At 47.7% G+C, this 20,568-nt stretch overlaps 1 protein-coding gene across 9 annotated transcripts in view; it reads left to right on the forward strand.

The window, feature by feature from the left end:
- SETD5 (SET domain containing 5) overlaps positions 1-17,402 on the forward strand; it is a 351,936-nt gene extending 334,534 nt beyond the window's left edge. For all 9 annotated transcript variants that reach the window (XM_085624253.1, XM_085624258.1, XM_085624255.1 and 6 more), the window contains one exon: positions 15,136-17,402. In XM_085624253.1, the coding sequence (XP_085480379.1) occupies positions 15,136-15,723 (588 nt within the window). In that variant the 3' untranslated portion in view covers positions 15,724-17,402. The remainder of the gene's footprint in view (positions 1-15,135) is intronic.
- The last annotated feature ends 3,166 nt before the right edge of the window (positions 17,403-20,568 follow it).

Consider the following 20,568-nt stretch of genomic DNA (forward strand, 5'->3'; position numbering starts at 1 on the left):
ACTGCATCGTTCTCCTCAGAGTTCTTATTCTTGGTCCTGGTTGAGAGGAAGGTCCGGGCACAGCTCAGGGAATCCTAATTCTTTGTAATCCCACCTGAAGTTGTCTGTCAGCTAAGAAGCACAAAAAACACAAGAAGTCAAAGCGTGCTTTGACTAATCCCTGTCCGCCTGCTGACGTGACAGAGTAGACTCTGTATTTTAGGCCTTGTTCTTCTAAACCTGCACCTGGGTCGGCTCTGCGCTGCCCCACCTTTCCGGGAGCCGGAGCTACCGCTGCCCATCCCAAAGGATTTTATGATGCGGTGTTCCTCATATTTGGGCGGCCTGACCCTACTGGTGCGCCTTTAGGCACCGACATCTGGTTCCGCATCCCACCATGGTCATGCCAACGCAACCTTCCCCAGCACCTCTCCTGACAACAAGACTCCTGATGACGCTGGTGGCGTTAGCCCCGTTCTTATCTCCGATGAGCTGGATCTGTGCAGAGAGAACCCTTAGGTTCTAGGTCGCTTCCTCAGTCCTATTGCAAGACCAGCAGTATCAAGATATGGACTGGTATCAGGAATTGGGAGAGGCCAGCGGACTGGATACCTCTTCAGATTCTGGCCTGCTTTCTCCCCCTACTGTGGCTATGGAGGAGGAGGTGTCATAAGCTATGGTGGTGCGAAGGGCAGCTGAGGTCCTGGGACTTCAGCTCCCTTCTTTGGCAGTAAAGACAAACATCTTGACGCAGGTCCTGAAGCTCAGTGTCGTCTCCTTTGAAAGCTTGCTGCCTTTCAACGAGGCCTTGACTGAAGGCCTACTGGGAACCTGGTCCAAACCGCCTGCCCTCGCCCAGCACCGGGCGACCCAAATTTCCTCACCAACCACCGTACACCGAAAGCTTGGTGATTCAAGCTCCTACCTCCGAAGGTGCGTTCCCTTACGCATCCTTGAATTGAGGTCAGTGAATACCACATGCTTATTGAGCCATTATACCCAATCCCTGTGTGAAACGGTTGCACAAGCACTGCCGCAGGTCCTGGAGGAGGCTCGGGCATCCTCACCCAAGCAGTATCAGACTGGGGTGATGCAGCAAAGTTTGCCATCCGTTGTGGTCTCGACACGACCAGCTTGCTGGGCAGAGCAGTTTCATAGACTGTGGCTGTTTGACACCATGCCTGGTTGAGTGCTTCTGGCTTTTCAGGGGATGTCAGGCCCCTCTCATGGACATGCCCTTTGACAGCACCACTGTCTTCGGAGACCAGGCAGACATGGCGCTGGAGCGCTTAAAGAACTCTGGTTACGCCCTAGTCCTTGGGCTTTCAGTGGCCACTCGTCTCCAGAGTCTGCCTTTCACCCTTTTCATGGCTACCAAAGAAGCTTTCAGCCGGGCCAGCCCTATCCCAGCTACAGGGCCACATAGGTTCAGCAACCTCTGCGCGACTAAGGGCGTGAGTCGGGCGGCCAGAGTTTGGATCAGACCCCCACACCTCGTGCAGCCTCTGCCCCCGAAACCACCTAGTTTTGACCTTCAAGATCTTGGGCAGCCAGTTGCTGGCAGGATCAGCCATCACCACCAGACCATCACATAAGACAGGTGGCTTCTCCAAATAGTCCGGAGGGGCTCCTTCCTCTCATTTGAGACTACCCCTCCCTCCATGCCTTCAGGTAACGACTGGCTGATGGAGGATTTCCTGAGTGTGCTTCAGGAGGAAGTCATAACTCTTAGCCAAGGTAGCCATGAAGAGGGTTCTGGTGCCAGAAGTACTCCTACTACTTTCTGGTCCCGAAAACATACAGAGGTCTTTGACATATCCTAGATCGGTGAGTCTTTAAATAGTTCCTCAAAAAGGAAAAGTTCAAGATGTTCACTCTGACTCTGGTCTAGTCTGCCCTGAAGCCAGGAGACTGGATGGTAGCGTTTGACTTGCAGGACATTTGCTTTTATATCCCCATCCTACCTGCTCATCAGTGGTACCTGTTGTTTACAGTGGGCCATGGGCATTTTCAGTTCACTGTGCTCCCTTTGACCTTACCAGCGCCCCTCTGTATTCACCAAGGGGATGGCGGTGGTTGCAGCTGCACAGATCAGGGGTGCCAGTCTTCCCTTTCCTCGAAGACTGGGTGTTGAAAGTGGGCTTGCCCCAGGCTGTCCTCTCCCACCAAACCTCCTGCACTCACTGGAGTTCACTATCAATGTGCCGAAGTCACACCTGACTCCCTCTGACGCATCATTTCATCGGAGCTGTTCTGGACACAGTGTATTTTTGGGCCTATCCTTCCGAGCGGCGAGTCCAGGATATTCAGGCTATGATACTGATGTTTCAGCCTCTATCCTGGATTTCGGTGAGACTGACTTTCAGGCTGGTAGGCCTCATGGCCTACTGCATCCTGCTAGTGACACATGCCAGATGGCATATGTGAGCTCTCAGTTGGACCTGAAGTTCCAATGGACGCAGCATCAGGGGAATCTCTCCGACATGGTCCAGATCTCGGAGGGAACTGCATGAGACCTTCAGTGGTGACTGACCAATCTTGATTTGGTCAGAGACCGATCCCTCTCCCTTACCCAACCAGGCCGCACAGTAGTGACAGCTGCCTCACTTCTGGGACTGGGTGGCCATCTAGGAGAGGTGAAGATCAGAGGGCTTTGGTCTCCGACGGAATCTGGTCTTTCCATCAACTTGCTGGAGCTCCTAGTAATTCGCTTGGCATTAAAAGCCTTTCTTCCTTTAGTCAAGGGAAAGCTGGTTCAAGTGTTCCCAGACAACACAACCGCCATTGATACTGCAAGAAACAGGGCGGGGTGGGTCGTGGACCTTTTGTCAAGAGGTCCTGCGTCTTTGGACATGGCTGGAACAGGAGGACATATCCCTGGAGGTTCAACACCTGGCAAATTCTCTGAACACCAGGGTGAACAATCTTAGCCATCGATGCCTAGTGGATCACGAATGGCGACTCCCTCCGGAGGTCTTTTTCAACCGTGGGGAGAGCCTTGCTTAGATCTGTTTGCCTCAGCCGAGGATGCGCAATGTCAGCAGTTTTGCGCGCAGAAGTTTCCAAGGTGGCCCTCGTTCGGAAACGTTTTTAGTCTCGAGTGAAGCTCAGACCTCCTTTACACCCATACCGCGTCTGTCCAGAGTGCTCAAGAAGATCAGGAGCGACCGGGTCCAAGACATTCTTGTGGCTCTATTTATACTGTTCCCAAATAGGTACAGTGTGTATAGAGTCCACAGTCCCCAGAGGTTTGGCAGAGGTTAAAGTTCGATATAACCTTGCTCTCTAAAGTGGTAGCTTGCTCGAGCAGTAAGTCAGTATCAGAGGACAGTGTAAAGCATTTGTTGTACACACTGTCAGCAAGTGGTCTCACACACAAGAACTGAACTCTAGGCCAATGGTTTATATATAAAAAATATATGCTTGTTTCATTTTAAAACCAACAATAGGTATCAAAATATACTTTCTCAGAATGAGATGCTTTAGTTAAATACTTTGCAAAAGGCAATTGACTTTTGCAGATAATAGTTAGTTTTGTTGCGATAGGCAACACAATTTAAAACCCAATAATACATTGAGCTCAATGGGAATTTTAAGTTATATGCAATTGATTACTTTCAGGATTATTTTTCTAACTCCACAACTGGATCCTAGATTCAGTCCTGGGACAGTTCTTGGAAACAAGTGAGTAAATACATGTTAGTTACTGTTGTGATTTTTAAGCAATATTTTCCTATTTTAAAAGTTGACACACGGAAGCTTTTCCTAATCAAATTGCCAATGTTATCCTATGGAAGGAAATTCACTTAGCAGGTAAGTGGGGTTCTGGTTACTTTTTCTAGGTAAGTGTTGGATCCTAGATCCAGCACTAGTGTACCACCTGTAAGCAGTTGAGAAACTGTGTTTAAGTTACACAGGCGATTTTTAAGGAATATTTATAAGTTTGCAAAATCGGCATTTAGAAGAAATTTCACAGAAAAACAGTCAATGGTTTCCTATGGGAGAAAATTCAAGTTACGGGTAAAGTATGTTATCGTTACTTTTGTAATCGAGTGCTGGGCTCCTAGGCTTAGTACTGGGGCATCTATTTAAAACAGGTAAGTAATTGCGTTTTCACAGTTGGTACGATTTTTAAAAGAATATTTGTAGTTTGCAAAAATCGACACTTAGAAGAAATTTCACAGAAAAACAGTCATTGATTTCCTATGGAAGAAAATTGGGTTAGTGGTAAATACGGTTGTGAGTATTTTTCAGGGTCAGTGCTGGGCACCAAGATCCAGTACTGGGATCTCTCCTATTAGCAGGTGAGTATTTCCGTTTTCGTTACTCTGTTGATTTTAGGTGAATATTTTAAGTTTTAGAAACTCCACACTTAGAAGAAATTTCAGAAGAAACCAGTCAATGTTACCCTATGGAAGAAAATTGAGTTATCGGCTTTTGGGTAAGTACTGGACTGGCAGAGTTAAGATTCTGGCCACAGACTCCGGGGTCTCCCAGGGTCAGGTTGGTACAGTTGTTACACCCTCAGCAGCACAGGGGCAGCCGGGTGCAGAGTGAGTTAGGCCCAATGTTATCCTATAGAAGGCAGGGGGCCCTTGGTTTGTGGCTGCTTACTGTCAGGCCACGCAGCAGTGGGAGCTGGGTTCCTGGTCACTTGCTCAGGGCAAATGGGGAAGTAGGTAGGAGCAGAAGTTGCACTGCCAGGGCCACTCGGGCGACTGGGTGCAGGGTGCTTTTGAGCCTTCGGGCGCTCAATGGATTTCAATGGGAAAGCTCAAGGACGAACAAAAGCTGCAAGCTCGGGGACGAAGACTCTTCGGGTGCCACCACCACTTCGAGAGGTAAGTTGGGTAGTTGGAGGATAGGTAGGTACCCAGGAGTCGGGCACAGGGGGCCGCAGGGTGCAGGGGTGCCTTTTGATGTCGGGAAATTTTACGCTCTGTTGATCGCGGTTGGGGGTCCCTGGTTCTGAGGCAGCAAGTGTCAGGAGCGTCGAAGTGGGTCCTTGGGTGCCGGATCCGGGGTCACAGTCGCCGGGGGGGACGTCTTGGGGTCTTTGTCCATACGGCACCGGCCAGGCTTGGCGGGCGCAGAGTGTGCAGGGTTTGCGGTTACAGGATGCTGCCAGGGGTTAGAAACTTGCTTTGAGCAGAGCCTCTGCTCATGGGAGTCCCAGATGCTCAGAGTAACAAGGTAGCCAGGTCCTCCGGGGGTTGTGAGGTTGCTGGCCACAGCAGGTGCCGGGATTTTAGCAGGAGCAGGTTCGAGGGTCGACAGGCCGGTAGGGCTGGGGCCAAAGCAGTTGGTGTCTTCCTCTTCTTAGCAGCTGCACGGCAGGTCTTCTTTCTTCTTGTTCTTTGCTTTTTCTGAATCTGGAATCTAAGGAAGGTAGGTTCAGGGTGCCCCTAAATACTAGATTTTGGGGTGTTACAGGTAGGTAAAGGGCAGGGACCAATGGGTCTCTGCCCTGGGGTGGGTACACCCCCTATCCTGTCACTCTCTTGTGTAGGGGGGGCAGTAGCCTAGTCCTGATTGGGCAGGGCTTCCCATCTTCAAGATGGCAAGAGCCCGGAGATGTGCTTCACCTCGCCTCCCCCACCTGAGGGGTGAGGTTGGCAGAGGCTGGTACATCCCCTGTCCATACTTTGGCTTTCCGGCCAGTCTTCCCGCCAGAGTGGGGGTCAGAACCGGTGGGGGCCAGTTGCTGAGTACAGCAAGTTGCCTGGAGAAGCTCACAAAGGCGGCATGCCTTTGAAGCTTTCCACTTGCCCATCCTGGGGGAGGAGACCTAGCACCTCGCCCAGGATGTGCATTGTTACAAGCCCAGGAGAGCGGGAGCTCTCCACCCAGGGGTCCAGCAACATGTCTGCTGTGTGGCAGCCTAGGCAGCCTCTCAGACTAGACGTAGATTGTAGGTTAGGTTAGGTTTCAGGGGGCATCTCTAAGATGTCTTCTGTAGTGCTTTGTACATTAAATCCCACACTGGCATCAGTGCGGGTTTAATGTGCTGAAAAGTTTGATACCAAACTTCTCAGTCTCCAGTGTTGTCATCATGGTGCTGTGGAGTTCATGTTTGACAAGCTCTCAGCACCATATACTCTTAAATGGCTGCACTGCACTTGCAGTGCCCAGGAATGGACCTGGGTACTGTAGGGGCACAGGGCTCAAGCTCCTGTGCCTACACCACTGGCATAGGGCACCCAGCTAGAGGGGTGGCTGATGTATGCCAGGGCAGTGTATTTTGTAGGCATGGCACACATGGATGTGTGCGATGTCGACTCTTTGTTTTGTCTTGTACCCAGACACTCAGCCTGCAAGGTAGGTAGAGGTAGGTGGGTGGGTGGGTGTGTGTGTGTGTGGGTGGGTGTGTGTGTGTGTGTGTGTGTGTGTGTGTGTGTGTGTGTGTGTGTGTGTGTGTGTGTGTGTGTGTGTGTGTGTGTGTGTGTGTGTGTGTGTGTGTGTGTGTGTGTGTGTGTGTGTGTGTGTACACACACAGGGCGTCTAAGGGTGGCACAGTAAGGGCTGCAGCCCTTAGAGGCCTTCCCTGGTCACAAGGCCCTGGGTACCTAGGGTACCATTTACGAGGGATGACATGTGGCCAGGGCTTGCCAATTTGGGTTTTAGTTTTTAGGGAAGGAACATAGGCCCTGGGCCACTGGTTGGCAGGAGTCCAGGGCACACTCAGTCAAAGTACATTCAGCAAAAAGTGGGGGCATACCATGCAAGAAAGATGGCACTTTCTCACACCGGGGACTCCCATTTCGACGATGGGGAATGATTCAAGCATGTGAATCTAATAGTTTCCAATACTGGAACTAAAGTTTTGCAGCGTGAATCTTTCTGGATTCACTGTGCTGCGCATTATTCCTCCATCTAGTGGTTGGGTCCGTATTTTCTCTTTTTTTTTTTTTTTTTTCTTTTCATGGTCCAGGTGGGCGTAGACATCCCACCATTTGGTGTTCTTCTTGACGTTGACGCGCTTCCTGCAGATGCTCTCACCTTTGGTCGCCATCTTCAGATTCTTTTTACTGCCGTTGGGTCTGGATAGTTACCGAAGAGTTCCACAGTTTTGGAAGAGGGATCAAAGAAAAGAGAAGAAAATCGACAAAAATCAAAGTTTCATCAACACCAGACTTCAGGTCAGGTAACCGGGAGGACGAGGGAGAAGGTTTCGACGATGATCGAAAGCGTTCAACAAAGAATGCGCTCACAGGGTGCTCCCTGAGCGTTGGAATGGACAAAACACCTTTCAAGTTTTGCACCAATTGCCACCACAAATAAGCCCATAAAGACCAGTATCCAGTGTGCAACCTCTGCCTGCCGCTCGACCACAACAGCGAGGACTGCAACGCGTGCTCGGCGTTCACACCCAAGACACTCCGAGTAAGAGAGAGGCAGAGAAGGGCGAACCACACCATGGAGGGGCAGGGGCCACCTCCATCGCTTCGAGACCTGGGCCTCTCCAGTGGAGAGCAAGACAACATTGCCGAAGGACCAGAGGACTGCACGGTCGTCGAGGTCCATAAGATTGTCGAAGGAGGTAAGTGAGTCGTCGACCCCTAGACACTCGAGCGACACTCGTACGAGTGAAGCCAAGTCCTCGAAGGGAGCATTAACGCCGAAACCCTCAACGAAGGCAACAGCAACCAAGGACAGTCAGCCGAGCGGATCCTTGGAAAAGGACCCTCAACAGGCGAAAGCCTTCGAAAAACCCAGATCGAAGGTTGCTCCCGAAAAGGACACCTCGGCGCCGAAAAAAGAATGTCCTACATCGACTGCCTCGAAGCGAGGCGCTCCAACCCTCGACGCCAAACATGTCGACGAGATGGAGAGGAAGAAGAGGAGGCTCGAGGCCGAAATGGCGAGCATCCTGCAACAGAAAAGGGACTTCGACGAGAAGATGAGCCAATACACCATCCCGCCGAAACCCGCGCTCGAAGTCGAAAGACAGCGAGGACGCCGAACCGCCGAAAATGCCCGAACCGGCAGTGGAACAGGGGGACGAAGTCTAATATTTCAAGGGCAAAGGCGACGAGGATCAGCAATCCTACCCGGATTCGACGTCCTCCGGGGCACAAGACTTCGAATGGCAGGATCTCGACGCAGACTCGCCGGGAGAATGGGTAGACGCTTACCCTTCGAGGCCCTCACTGCCAGACGACATAGGGAATCTACAATATGGTCGTCCAAAAGGCTGCACAGACGTATGGAGTGAAAATGGAAGAGAAGCCCAAGCCATGTTTTCTCCTGGAAACTCTACTGACTCAACAAACTAGGAGCCAGTTCCTGCCCATGCTCCCTAGTGTGCTGGATCAAGGAAGAGAGGCCTTTAAGGAACCAGCAGTATGCAAGGCTGTGACTCCAAGAACGGAGAAGTATAAACATTCATCTAAGGACCCTGCATACATCCAATGATCAGTACCAGCCGACTCCATAATTGCAGCAACGGCTAGGAAGAGGGTCAATGTGGGCATGTGAGAAAGCGCCCTCTTTCTTGCATGTTATGCACCCACTTTTTGCTGAATTGCTGATGTACTTTGACTGAGTGTGCCCTGGACTCCTGCCGATCAGGTACCCAGGGCCTGTGTTCCTTCCCTAAAACTGCATTAAAGCATAAACCCAATTGGCATCAACAGGCACGCTTACCAGCACTGGGAGGAAGTGGGACAACTTCTTAAGTATCTACCAGACCAGTACCAATAAAGAGCGGCTCACCTGGTAGAAGAGGGCGAAAGCATGGCAAATACATGTTTAAAATCGGCCTTGGATGCTGCGGAGACATCCAGCAGACTAATGATGATAGGAGTAAGCGAGAGAAGACACGCCTGGCTTAGATTTTCAGGATTCAAGCCAGAGGTACAAAGCAACATCCTGGACACGCCTTTTAACGGAGAGCAACTGTTTGGCACACCAGTTGACGGCAAATTAATCCAGCTCAAAAAGGACAACGAGCCAGCAAGATCCACGGGAGCGCTGCATTTCAGAAGGATGAGAAGTGGTACACCCGCAAGAAGGCCAGGTGGTAGGGGAGGCAATGTGCCTACCCCATCGCACCAAACGTTCCAGCAAGGTTACCAAGGGAACAACCAAGGCCAGCAACAGCAGGGACAGCAGCAGCAGAACTGGCAGTACCAGGCCTCTCGAGGGTGCAGAAACGGACGAGGACAAACACGAAGAGGAGGCCAGCAGCCCTCAACCAAGTGACTCCACCATGGAACAGGCCCCCACCCTAGCAACATCTGGGTGGCCGCAAAGACATAGGGAAGAACAGAAACCAGATGTTCCACATAAAACAGTCCCTCGAACACACAACACCAGAAGGAGGCAGGATAAAGAACTTCCTCCAGGAGTGGAGGAAGGTCACTACAGACAAATGGATACTAAACATCATACAATACGGATACTGCATAGAGCTAGAAAAATAACCTCCAAACAGAAAACCAAGAAACAAGGCTCACTCAACAAAGGACTTTCGCTCTTGCAACTAGAAGCAAATGAACTGCTCAGCAAGGAGGCGATAAAGGTAATACCGAACAAGGGGGTGTACTCCTCGTGTCAAAAGTAAACTAAACGCTAAGACCTATCCTGGATCTGAGATTCTTGAACAAATTCATAAGAACTCAAAGGTTCAAGATGACTTCCCTACAGGAGGTAATACCACAAATACAACAAGGGGATTTACATGGCAACTATAGATTTAAAGGACGTGTACTTAAACATCCCCGTCAACCACAAACGTCTACTAAGGTTCGTGATCAACCAAACTCACTACCAGTTCACAGTACTGGCATTCGGACTTAAATCCGCACCAAGGGTGTTTACAAAATACCTGTGGCGGTAGCAGCACACCTACGAAGGCAGGGAATACACGTATATCCCTACCTAGACGTCTGGCTCGTAAAAGCAAGTTCATACAGCCACTGCAAAGAACACATTCTGCAGGTCGTACAAACACTGAGCCAACTGGGTTTCTCAATCCATTGGGAAAAATCGTCAACCGAGCCGGAGCAGATCAAAATATTCTTAGGGGCATAGATCAACACCATACAGGCCAAAGTGTTCCCCAGCAGGAAGAGAACATTGGCAATACTGAAGGAAACACGTCTTTACCGCAAGGGGCAAGTTCTGAACGTGAGGACGGTGAGAAAGCTGATGGGGATGATGGCGTCATGCATCCACCTAGTCCCAAATATTCGACTCCACATGAGACCAATCCAGGAATGGATACAGCAGCAATGGTCACAGGCAACAGGGAGTTGGGAAGATCTAGTGGTTGTCACACACGCACTGCATCGGGAAATAGCGTCGTGGAACGAGAAAAACATATCACAGGGGAAACCATTCACACAACCAACTACTTCAGTGACCATCACAACGGACGCCTCCCAGCTGGGGTGGGGCGCGCACATGAACAAACTCAAAGTGAGAGGACCGTGGTTGCAGCAAGATGCGGTCAGACACATCAACTACCTAGAACTTAAAACTGTGTTCCTAGAAATGCCTTTCAGAAGCAGCTGTACGGTAACAGGGTGTTAATCCAAACAGACAACACAACTACCATGTTCTCCATCAACAAACAAGGTGGAACACAATCAGTAGCACTGTCAGGGCTAGCACAGGAAATATGGGCATGGGCCATTCCACTAAGACTAGACCTACTAGCAATACATCTCCCAGGGAAAGACAATGTGGAAGCAGATTGACTCAGCAGGCAGACGTCAGCATCCCACGAATGGGAGATCAACCAGCAGGAAATAGAAAAGATATTACAAAGATGGGGGATACTGCAAATAGACCTATTTGCAACACGTCAGAATGCAAAATGCCAACACTTCGCATCCAGACAACCAGACCATCGGTCACAAGGGAATGCGCTATGGATAAGTTGGTCAAAGACATTTGCATACGCTTTTTCTTCAATACCACTGATACACAGGGTACTCAAAAAATGCAGAATCAGAAGCATGACACTAATACTGATAGCACCTCAGTGGGCCCGACAGTCCTGGTTCTCACAGATAGTGGAAATGGCACAAGAACCAGCGCACAGGTTCCCAAGAAGAAGGGACCTGCTAACGATGCAGAACGGAGAGGTGCCACACCCAGAGCCAGAGAGCCTCAGCCTAGCAGCATGGCTCCTGAGGACCTAGAGTTTGCGCACCTCAAACTACCAGCAAGTACTATGGCAGTACTCAGGGAGGCAAGGAGGCCGATCACAAGAAAGTGCTACGTAGCAAAATGGAAAAGGTTCTCCAAATGGTGCCTCAAGGAGAAACTACAACGCAAGATCACAAGGGAATCAACAGTTCTAAGATACTTAACGCACCTGCTACAAAGCAACCTAAGCTACACCTCCCTAAGGGTGCACTTAGCTGCCATGGAGGCCTACACAAGAGGAGAAACAGGGAAAAGTTTCTTCACCTCCCAAGTTGTGAAAAGATTTCTGGAAGGAGCGAAAAGAATCACACCCCCAAAGAGGATGCCAGCACCGGCATGGAACCTCAACATTGTGCTAACTCAATTGATGAAGGCACCCTTTGAACCTATTCACAAGGCTACACTGCACATGCTCACACTAAAGACGGCCTTCTTAGTGGCCATCACGTCGCTACAAAGCGCTAACACTCCAGGAACCCTACTTATAAATACACAAGGACAGGATTGTAATGAGAACGGACCCACACTTCATGCCAGAGGTGGTGTCTCGGTTCCACATTAACCAAACAATCCAAATACCAAGTTTTTTTTCCAAAATCCGACCACAGGAACAGAATGGGCGCTACACACACTAGACGCCAGAAGGGCTGTAATGCACTAAATAGAGAGGACAAAGGAGTGCAGAAAAACAAATCAGTTCTTTGTCTCCTTTGCCAGCAGTTTTTTGGGGCGACCAGTCACCAAAAATACGATTGCACGATGGAATGCACAGACAATTCAACTCTGCCACAAGCAGGCAGGACAACAGTTACAAGGAGCAGCTCAAGCTCACTCAACAAGGAAAAAAGGAGCAACAGTTACGTTTCTAGCAAACGCACCTATCCAAGACATTTGCCAGGCTGCAATATGGTCTTCAGTGAATACGTTCACTAAGCACTACTGTGTGGATATTCAAATGAACAAGGAAGCGCAAGTGGGACAGAAGGTCATTTTCAGTAACCAGTGCTCATCTTCCTTTCAGCCACCGCAATAAGGACAAACGGCTACAAAGTCTATGCACAGCATAGTGAATCCAGAAAGATTCACGCTGCAAAACGTATAGTTTCTTACCTGTCGGTGTAGTTTTGCAGCTTGATGACTTTCTGGATTCACTAGCGATCCCACTCTCCTCCGCCAGAAAGATGAGACCGGAGGACAAGGGGGGTTAAACTGCACACATAGCTAAATGGATCTGCAAAGGAGATAACACAAGACAAGAAAGAATCCGAAGATGGCGACCAAAGGTGGGAGCTTCCGCAGGAAGCGCGTCAACGTCACGAAGGACACCAATTTGGTGGGATGTCGACAGGTAAGTAACTTGTTTCATCCTGATCTTCTCCAATTGAGCATCGATCCTTCGATCAGGCAACCCCTTCGGGAGGATCTTCTGTTGCAGCAGCAGGAGAGGGTCTCCACCCGAACCTGTCAACTTTACGCCTTTTTGCATGGAGATTGAGCGGTGACAGTTGTTGGCATTCAGCCTTCCTCCCGAAGTTTGCAGTGTTATTTTGGCGACCCTTCACCAAGACTGTACGCTTGCCGGTGGAACAAGTTTGTAAAATATTGTACAGAAAGGTCTATTGAGCCGCTTTCTGCCCCACTTTCTCAAATTCTGCTGTTTATTTTGACCCTTGCCCCGCCGGGCTCTGCTGTGGGTACTCTCATAGGGTACTTATCCGCTCGGTCTGCTGTTCTAAGGCTCCCAGACCAACTCACATGATTTAAATCTCCTATTGTAAATAGATTCCTCAATGGCATTGTACATGTGCTCCCTCCTTCCCCTTTCCTATGTCTCAGTGGGACCTTAATTTGGTTCGCACTTTTCCAATGTGTGCTCTATTTGAACCTTTTCACATTTGTCCCCTCCTGCTGCTCACTATTAAAACAGCCTTTTTAGTGATAATCACTTCTGCCAGAAGGGTGAGTGAGTTGCAGGCTCTGTTGTCCAATCTTCCTTACCTGACCGTCTTCCCTGATAAGTTGGTGCTTCGCACTAGGGCATTTTTCTCACTGAAAGTGGTAACACCCTTCCACGTGGAGCAATCTATCACCTTGCCAACTTTCTACGCTTGGACTATCTTGTGATGGGCCGTCCTCTGCATCAAAATTTGCTACACTGGCTAAAAAATTGCCTCCTAAAGAACCTCACTCAGCCAGAGCTACGGCTTATACCCCGGCGTTGCAACATGGAGTTCCATTCATCAACATTTTTCAGGCAGCAACGTGGTCATATCACAAACCAAAGGCAACTGGAATATTTGGAGAGTGCCGGGGGATAAGCACCCCTGCACATGTTTTCCAAGTACTACTGCCTGTACAGTCAAGTCTGCAAAGACGGCCTTTTTTGCCGATCGGTCCTGCAGAACTTCCTGTTCTAAACTTGTTGTTAGTCCCTCCTACGGGGATTGTATTGCTTAGTGAGGAATCTGTAGCTAGATGTCTATTAGATGGACAAATTACTTACCTTTGGTAAGCCCATAGCTGATAGAGACATGATCTAGCTGCAGATTCCTTACCGACCCACCCATCCTTCCCGTACTGTGGACAGGTTTCTAGGGTCAGGGCTAATCCCTTTCAGGGACCTATTTGCTCAGAAACACACCAATGTCAGTGCACTTCATGGCTCTGCGCTTCTGTAGTGGAAAGTAATGGAAAGTAACTGACGACAGCACGCCGAGATGGGCATCACAGTGGCGCTGACGTCGTCACGCGGAGCAGAACAATGCCACCTGCCAGTGCGTAGGGGTATTGCTCAAAGAAAAATCTTCTAGATCCTCTCTTCACGCCTGGAAAATCCAGAGGTAAAGCATCTCTACCAGATGAAGCGTTACCGAAGGTAAGTAACTTGTCCTTTTGGCAGTTTGCAATGCTCCTGTTGTGTTCCGAACATATCTTAAGAGGCTTCAGGTAGCAGTTTGTTTGGAGAGACTGGTATAATGGAGCAGAGCTAGCCAAGTGTCTTACAGATATCTGAGTAGCATTCCATTCTGTTTAAGATCTGAATTGCAAGCTGAGATCTGAGTGCCCCCTTGGGCAAGTGTCCAGCCTTTCAAATGTCTGGCCCATGAAAGCATGCACTGGGGTGCACTCTGGTCAGATGGGTGCCTCTGGAAGGCAGCTAGTGCAGATCATATCACATTTGAGGTTCACCTTTGAGTACTGAATGTTGTTGCGCATGTGTGAGTGTGACATGCTGTCGAACACATCTCACAAGGTGTACCCAAATTTAGTCCCTAGTGTCATCAGATTTTCATGTTAACCAGACAATTAGTCCTTACAAAAGTAGAAACCCCATTAGGGAAAACTTATTACACCTTGGATGATAAAAGGAGGTCTTGGGCATTACACCTGGTCTGCTGCCTGAAGTCCCTTGTTTTTTCTGTGTAAATTGTGGCTCTTTCCACAAGGGGTAATTCTGAAGACTGGCATACCCAGATGGATTGTCTCCTGTATCACAATGTGTGGTCATTGACTAGAGGCATTTCTCTTGCTGTATATCTCTCAGAAGATCTGCAGGGCAGATACTTGGAAGACGTGCTACACATTTGCATAGCATTCTGCCTTGATAAGGACCACAAACTTGAACCCTAACGGGGATACGCCTTGCTGAAGATGCTCTTTCATTGAGATTTCGTTTTGGCACTTTCCCAGATAGCCATTGTTTTCTACTAAAAGTCTGAAACTTTATGAAAGATAATGTTGGGGAAGAAATGTTGTGTATCTTTGCATGTTGTTTCACTTTTGCCATTTTTACCACTGGCTCACCTACAGTTCATTCAAAGTCTCTGAGACACAAACGCTTGTTCACATGGTGCACTCCATTTGACTGGCTGAGAATGAAACCGCCACACAAAAGTGGTTTGAGTGTAGGTGTTGTGCTGTTTCTAAAACTGTGTTGCACATGAATATAATACAGTGAAAAGGTATTTGACACTTTTTATTTTTATTTTATTTTTTTAGCTTCTTCAGTGTGACAGTCCACAGTCTGAATCCCTGAATATCCTTCAACAGAGTTCTTCTCCGTACAGAGGACCCACAGTTGCATCCCCCAGTTACAGCTATCGAACCTCTGTGCAAAGGACGGGACATGGACCTTCTGAATCTTCTGTCCCCCCTACTTGTGATTCCAGCCCTGCCCACTCAAGCTGTACAGACATTAGCTCCTCATCCTCCTCCTCTGCTCCATGTGCAGTGAACTCTGGGTATTTCAACAACCAGCAGCCTCCTGGCGGCAGCAGCACGAGCACTATCTCGAGAAGAACCTCACTTCATAGCCGATCTGGCAGTGCCGCAAGCCCCGAACATCCCACAAATGCGGACACTTCACTCTTGGATTCTGTGTCACCGCCTAGCACCTCGTCCGCTTCACAGGTGTGCAGGTCCAGCCAGCCAGATACACGGACTACTGGGCAGCCGTCTCTTTACACCTCCAGGGTATCAACTGTTAGCAGTTCACAGCACTATGCGCAGCGTGGGGCAGGAGTTCACCAATACAGATTGCAGCACCTTCAAAGTTCAGGTGTAAAAACTCAGACTGGACTGTCCTAGGGTTGAAGGGAGGCAACAGCCAGTCAATACCAAGCCACAGCCTATGCTTGCTGCCTCCAGACATTCCCCTGCTCCAGTGTTTCACACAGGGCACTTTACGCTGGACGGGGAGCAAAGGCCAGAGCTGGCAGGTTTCAGGCACTGTTGTCCTCTGACTTTGGTGGACATTGTAAAAAGCAGAGACTTGAAAAGAATCCAGGGCTCACGACAAAATGGACAATTCCGAAATTTGAATCATGGGAAAGATTGTAAGTCAAAGGAGAATGGTTTGCTTTGTGCACATTCTCTCACCACCAGAACCTCCTGTAGTCACTTGTGCAGTAAGGAAAGTTTTATATCAAAACAATTAAAAATCAATAAAAACGTAACGGGGAGGGGGGATGTGACAGGGAGGGCTTAAGAGCACCTATATTTGTAGCATTGGGTTATAACCGTGTTTTTCGGGGGAGCGTTGGTTAATCTGTAGAAGATCATTCCATTTGTGGACAGACTGGCTTTTTTAACGGCCTGAACTACCCCCATTCGCTGAGTGCCTGGGAGTATTGCATTGGTACAAGCAGCAAGTGCGTTTGTGTGCGCACTCTGCATTCACTGTTTGCTTGGTCATGTGATCGCTGGTGTAAACGGTAATATGAATGGATATTCCTTCTTTTTCCAGTAAGCAAGTGCTGTGGCTGGTGGTAAGAACTATAGCTGCACACATGCAGGTGCATCGGGTCACATGTCTATGAAATGCCAAGAAGTCTGATGGCTGTGGTTGGAATGGTCGGATGCAGAATAAATGGAGTGGATAACTGCATGCATATGACGTGGTAATGAGTGGATGGCCGTGGCCTCGGAGGCAACGCTTCCTGCCACAGCCCAGATGTGGCGGGCAGTGTCAGCGTCTTTTCAGCTGCTCTTCATATCATATCGATACCTCCAAGTATCGGCCCTGGGATGGGATCAGGCCATGCTCAGTCTGGTAAATTCCATATGGCTGCCAGCTTATTTCTATCACTTGTTTACTGTAATATCTGGCATTAGTTCTTTTATTTATCTTTTATATTCAGTTATAACCATTGTAGGTTAGCTAATATACAAAAGTTATAATCCATGGTGCTGCAGTGACTTTCCATTATCTTGTCAAACAGAAAATGGTGGAGTCCCTCCCTCCCTCCTCTCTGTCTCTATAGCTTTCTCTCTTCACAACTTTAATGCACAGTCGTCATTTTTTTCGTGACTGTTACAGAATTTATCTTTATTTCAAAATTTAAATCAGGTGTTTGTTTGACCTAAGGGAGATATTTTTAAAATACTGAAACAGAAATCACATTTTTCTAAAACTGTACGACTGTGAGAGTGTTAGGAATGGAATCATGTCCCCCTTGTTTTGGGTTTCCCTGTATACTGTATAAAATGTGTGTAAAGACCAGACACCTTGAGCTTTGAGCTGCATCCTCCCCTTTCTCTTGAGCATACAGTGAGGGACTACTTAACTACTGCAGCTCGGACCTAGAATTATTCCACTTGACAAGTTTGGAGCAAATGGAAAAAGGCACCAGAGGCCCAGGCAGTGACTTTCTGAAAGGGGAGGTGGCTGCTGATCAACTCAAGTGTGGTTTTTACACAGTGCTGTAACATTTGATCTTTCAGAAGAGATGTAATAATTTTGATAATAAAATACTTACCTTGATAAACTGTATTCCTTTGTTCATATATTTTGGGAATACAGAGTTGAAAAACAGCTTTCATAGTGGTTTGTAACGTGTCGCAATAAATAGCCTTTATTTTTGGTCTAGTCGGTGAGTTGTAGACTGAAACCAGGTGAACAGTTTTTTAAGTCATGAAATCTCCCTAACGTAAACATTTGAAAAGTTGTCCTACTGAGTTGGAGGACCATTGAACTTGTTCTTGAAAACAAAGGCAAACCTAAAAATGCATCCATCATGGGAATCTTCACTGAATGTATGATTAGCTTCTCCCACTACTGTTAGGATCCCACAGCACTTTCAACAAGAGGGTTTTTAAAAATAAAATGGTTTGAGTATCGGAATTAGCCACAATTTTCATAACATCCAATTAAACATTGCAGTTGATCAACGTCTGAGTCAGACTCTGAAATTTTGCTACAATTTCTTTTCTCCTATAAAACGAGGAAGAAAACGTGCAGCATGTATTTGGATCCCTTGGAAGCCCTTGTATCCCCAAAGGGCACGTCTGCTGTAGTTTACTCTTTCCACCTTTCCTCTTTACTGAGGCGGTTTATTAAACAATGAGCTGATCCGTTGTACTTTTGCCTATAATTCTAGTCAACATTTTTTTTGTATCATTAAAGATTCTTTTTGGTTGTTTTCATCATATTAGTCTTTATGCATTTTCATCAACAATAATGCTTTCTCTGTGAAGTGTTCTTTGTGGTAAAATTATTCTGAGAAAGAAATTTGTATCCTCTATATTTCCTTTCTGGCTACAGCCATTATAGTAGGACACCCTTGGTGCCCCCCAAAAAGGTTATTTTGACAGAAGTTCTGGGATGCATCAATTTGGTAGAAAGGAATATTCTAGTCAGTTACCATTTTATTTCAGGTGTTGGCAGTATCAAGTAAATGATTGGGGAACGTATGCCTCCATGTGGTTTCTGACTGCCTAAAATGGCCAAAGCTAAAACTTCAAAATAATGGACACCACTTTAGGCTTTGACTAAACCAATGATCTGGATGTCCAAGGCACAATCATGCATACGCCAAGACTGCGGTCATGCTTGCTATGAAGAAAGTAGCTCTTACCATGCAGAGGAAAGGGGCCTTGAGCCAGGACCTTCAATGTCCTGAATGTTCAGTGTTAAAAATGAGATTATGTGGCCAGATTTGTGGTACAAACCAGAACAATATTGGTGAGTGAAGAGCTAAATGACTCCTACATTGTGACACAGACTCCTTGGAAGATGTGCTTCCAGATCCCAAAAAGGAGTGATGCAGGTACACTGGGAGTCCTTTTCTTGGAGGCCTTCGGACAATGAGAGGTGCTGGAAAATAGTTGTAGAGCTACTGCCATTTGCCCTTGATGCCCCAGAGCCACAATATATTGCATTCCTTTGAAATGGTCACTTACTCCCTTCAAGTACAGAACTCCCTGAAGTAAGGACAAGCTGTTGAGGCTTACTGTAATCTGGATAGTTTTGACATTCATAATATTTTGAAAAGCTTTAATTAACACCTGAATATTTTGTCTGCACCGTAATAACAAGAAAAGGTCTTCAATTGCAGGTAAGTACACAACATCAGAATGACCTATTATGGTCTGGGTCAAAGAACTAAACATGTTGAGTGCTCTCTTGTGGTAGGCGCTGGGAAACGGACATTAATCCCTGTGGCCTGTATAATATTTTTGGGGACTATTTGGGTGGTCATGGATATTTTTTTTTACAGTGCAATTGTTCCCATTTTCCCCATCCTTGTCCTGAAGATAGTCCGAAATCATTGGATCAAAATGAAGGATGCACATAGAAATCCCAAAAGTTGAATGCCAAAATCCCGCCACCCAGACAAGGTACATACTCTAGAAAGCTCTCTGGTGCTTCTGGTGGTGCCTGGTAGCCAATCGTTGGTCCCTAGTTAGGGGGGTCACAGTTTCGTTTTGTGTTGTCAACAGTGGGCTAGTACCTACTATATACCTTTTTAAGTGCTTAATGACTGCAAGATTTTGTGGTGACGGAGGATCTCATGGGACCTTGGCTCCCAAAGCAGCCAATAGCCACTGCTAACTGATTTGATGTAGATTCAAGGTGTGACTGGGATATGAATGGAGCCATATCCTCTGGAACATAACCGGGTTGCTGGAGAAGCAACAGTCAACTGAACTAAATCCCATTTTGTGAGATGAAGTCTCTTAGAGTCCAGTCCATCTGTAGCTGAGGGAGGCACACGTGCAGACACATTACAGGCATGGAGTGGGTTGGGGACCGAGCAGTCTCTTCCCTTCTTGATTGGAGAAGATGCTAGAGCAGCTCCTTTACCTTGGTCAATTATCTTGGGGTGAGTATTGTGGTTCCTGGGCATTCTGTCTATATCCTGCCACAGGGCATTCGGTGAACTAGGTGTTGCTATTCCCATATATCTAGTCTCTTTTGGCAGGCCCAGTTCATCTGTTTCATAAGTAGATTATGTTATCTGCTGGGCAAGCAGATAATGAAGTATTGCAGGCTTTCTCTGATTCTGAGCTAGTCTGGAGAGAGGATGGCTTCTACGCAGTGGCTTTGTGACTTGAACCTTTGCTTGATTAAGATACTGTGCATTATTCCGCATCTAGTGGTTGGGTCTAGAATTGTCTCATTACAGTCTCTTTTCTTTTTTGTGTGGGTGTCGTCAACCATTTGCTATGTGGGCTATGCCCGTCCTTGGGATTCTCTTTTCTGCTGTTTGGTCTTGAAGCAAGGAAGGAATTTCAGTAGTCGATGGGAATGAGATTGCATCTCAGAGAATCAAAATCACTGAGAAAAACCAGGAAAATTATCAAAAACAGGAACCGCTAAAACGTTGTTGGATAGTAGATAGGACACCACGAAAAATGCAGAGAAACACCAGACAGGCGAGGAACCTACCACACAGTGAGACCACGTTAGTCGGAAAATGAGAAAGGGGTATGGCGCACACCCCAGTTACATTTTGTTTGAAGTGCCATCATAAGTAAGTGTAAACGGACAGTCATAATGTGTGTAACCTCTGCCCTCCAAAATACCTCAGTTCAGAGGAGTGTGTAGCTTGCTCAGAGTTTTTGACAAGACAATCGGAGCTATACAGAAGCAGAGGTATGCATACTATGCCATGACATCCTCACAGGAAAGTGGGGTCGGGTCCTTCAGGG

The sequence above is a fragment of the Triturus cristatus genome, chromosome 9 (genome assembly GCF_964204655.1).
Source record: "Triturus cristatus chromosome 9, aTriCri1.1, whole genome shotgun sequence".
In the NCBI taxonomy this organism is placed as follows: domain Eukaryota; kingdom Metazoa; phylum Chordata; class Amphibia; order Caudata; family Salamandridae; genus Triturus; species Triturus cristatus.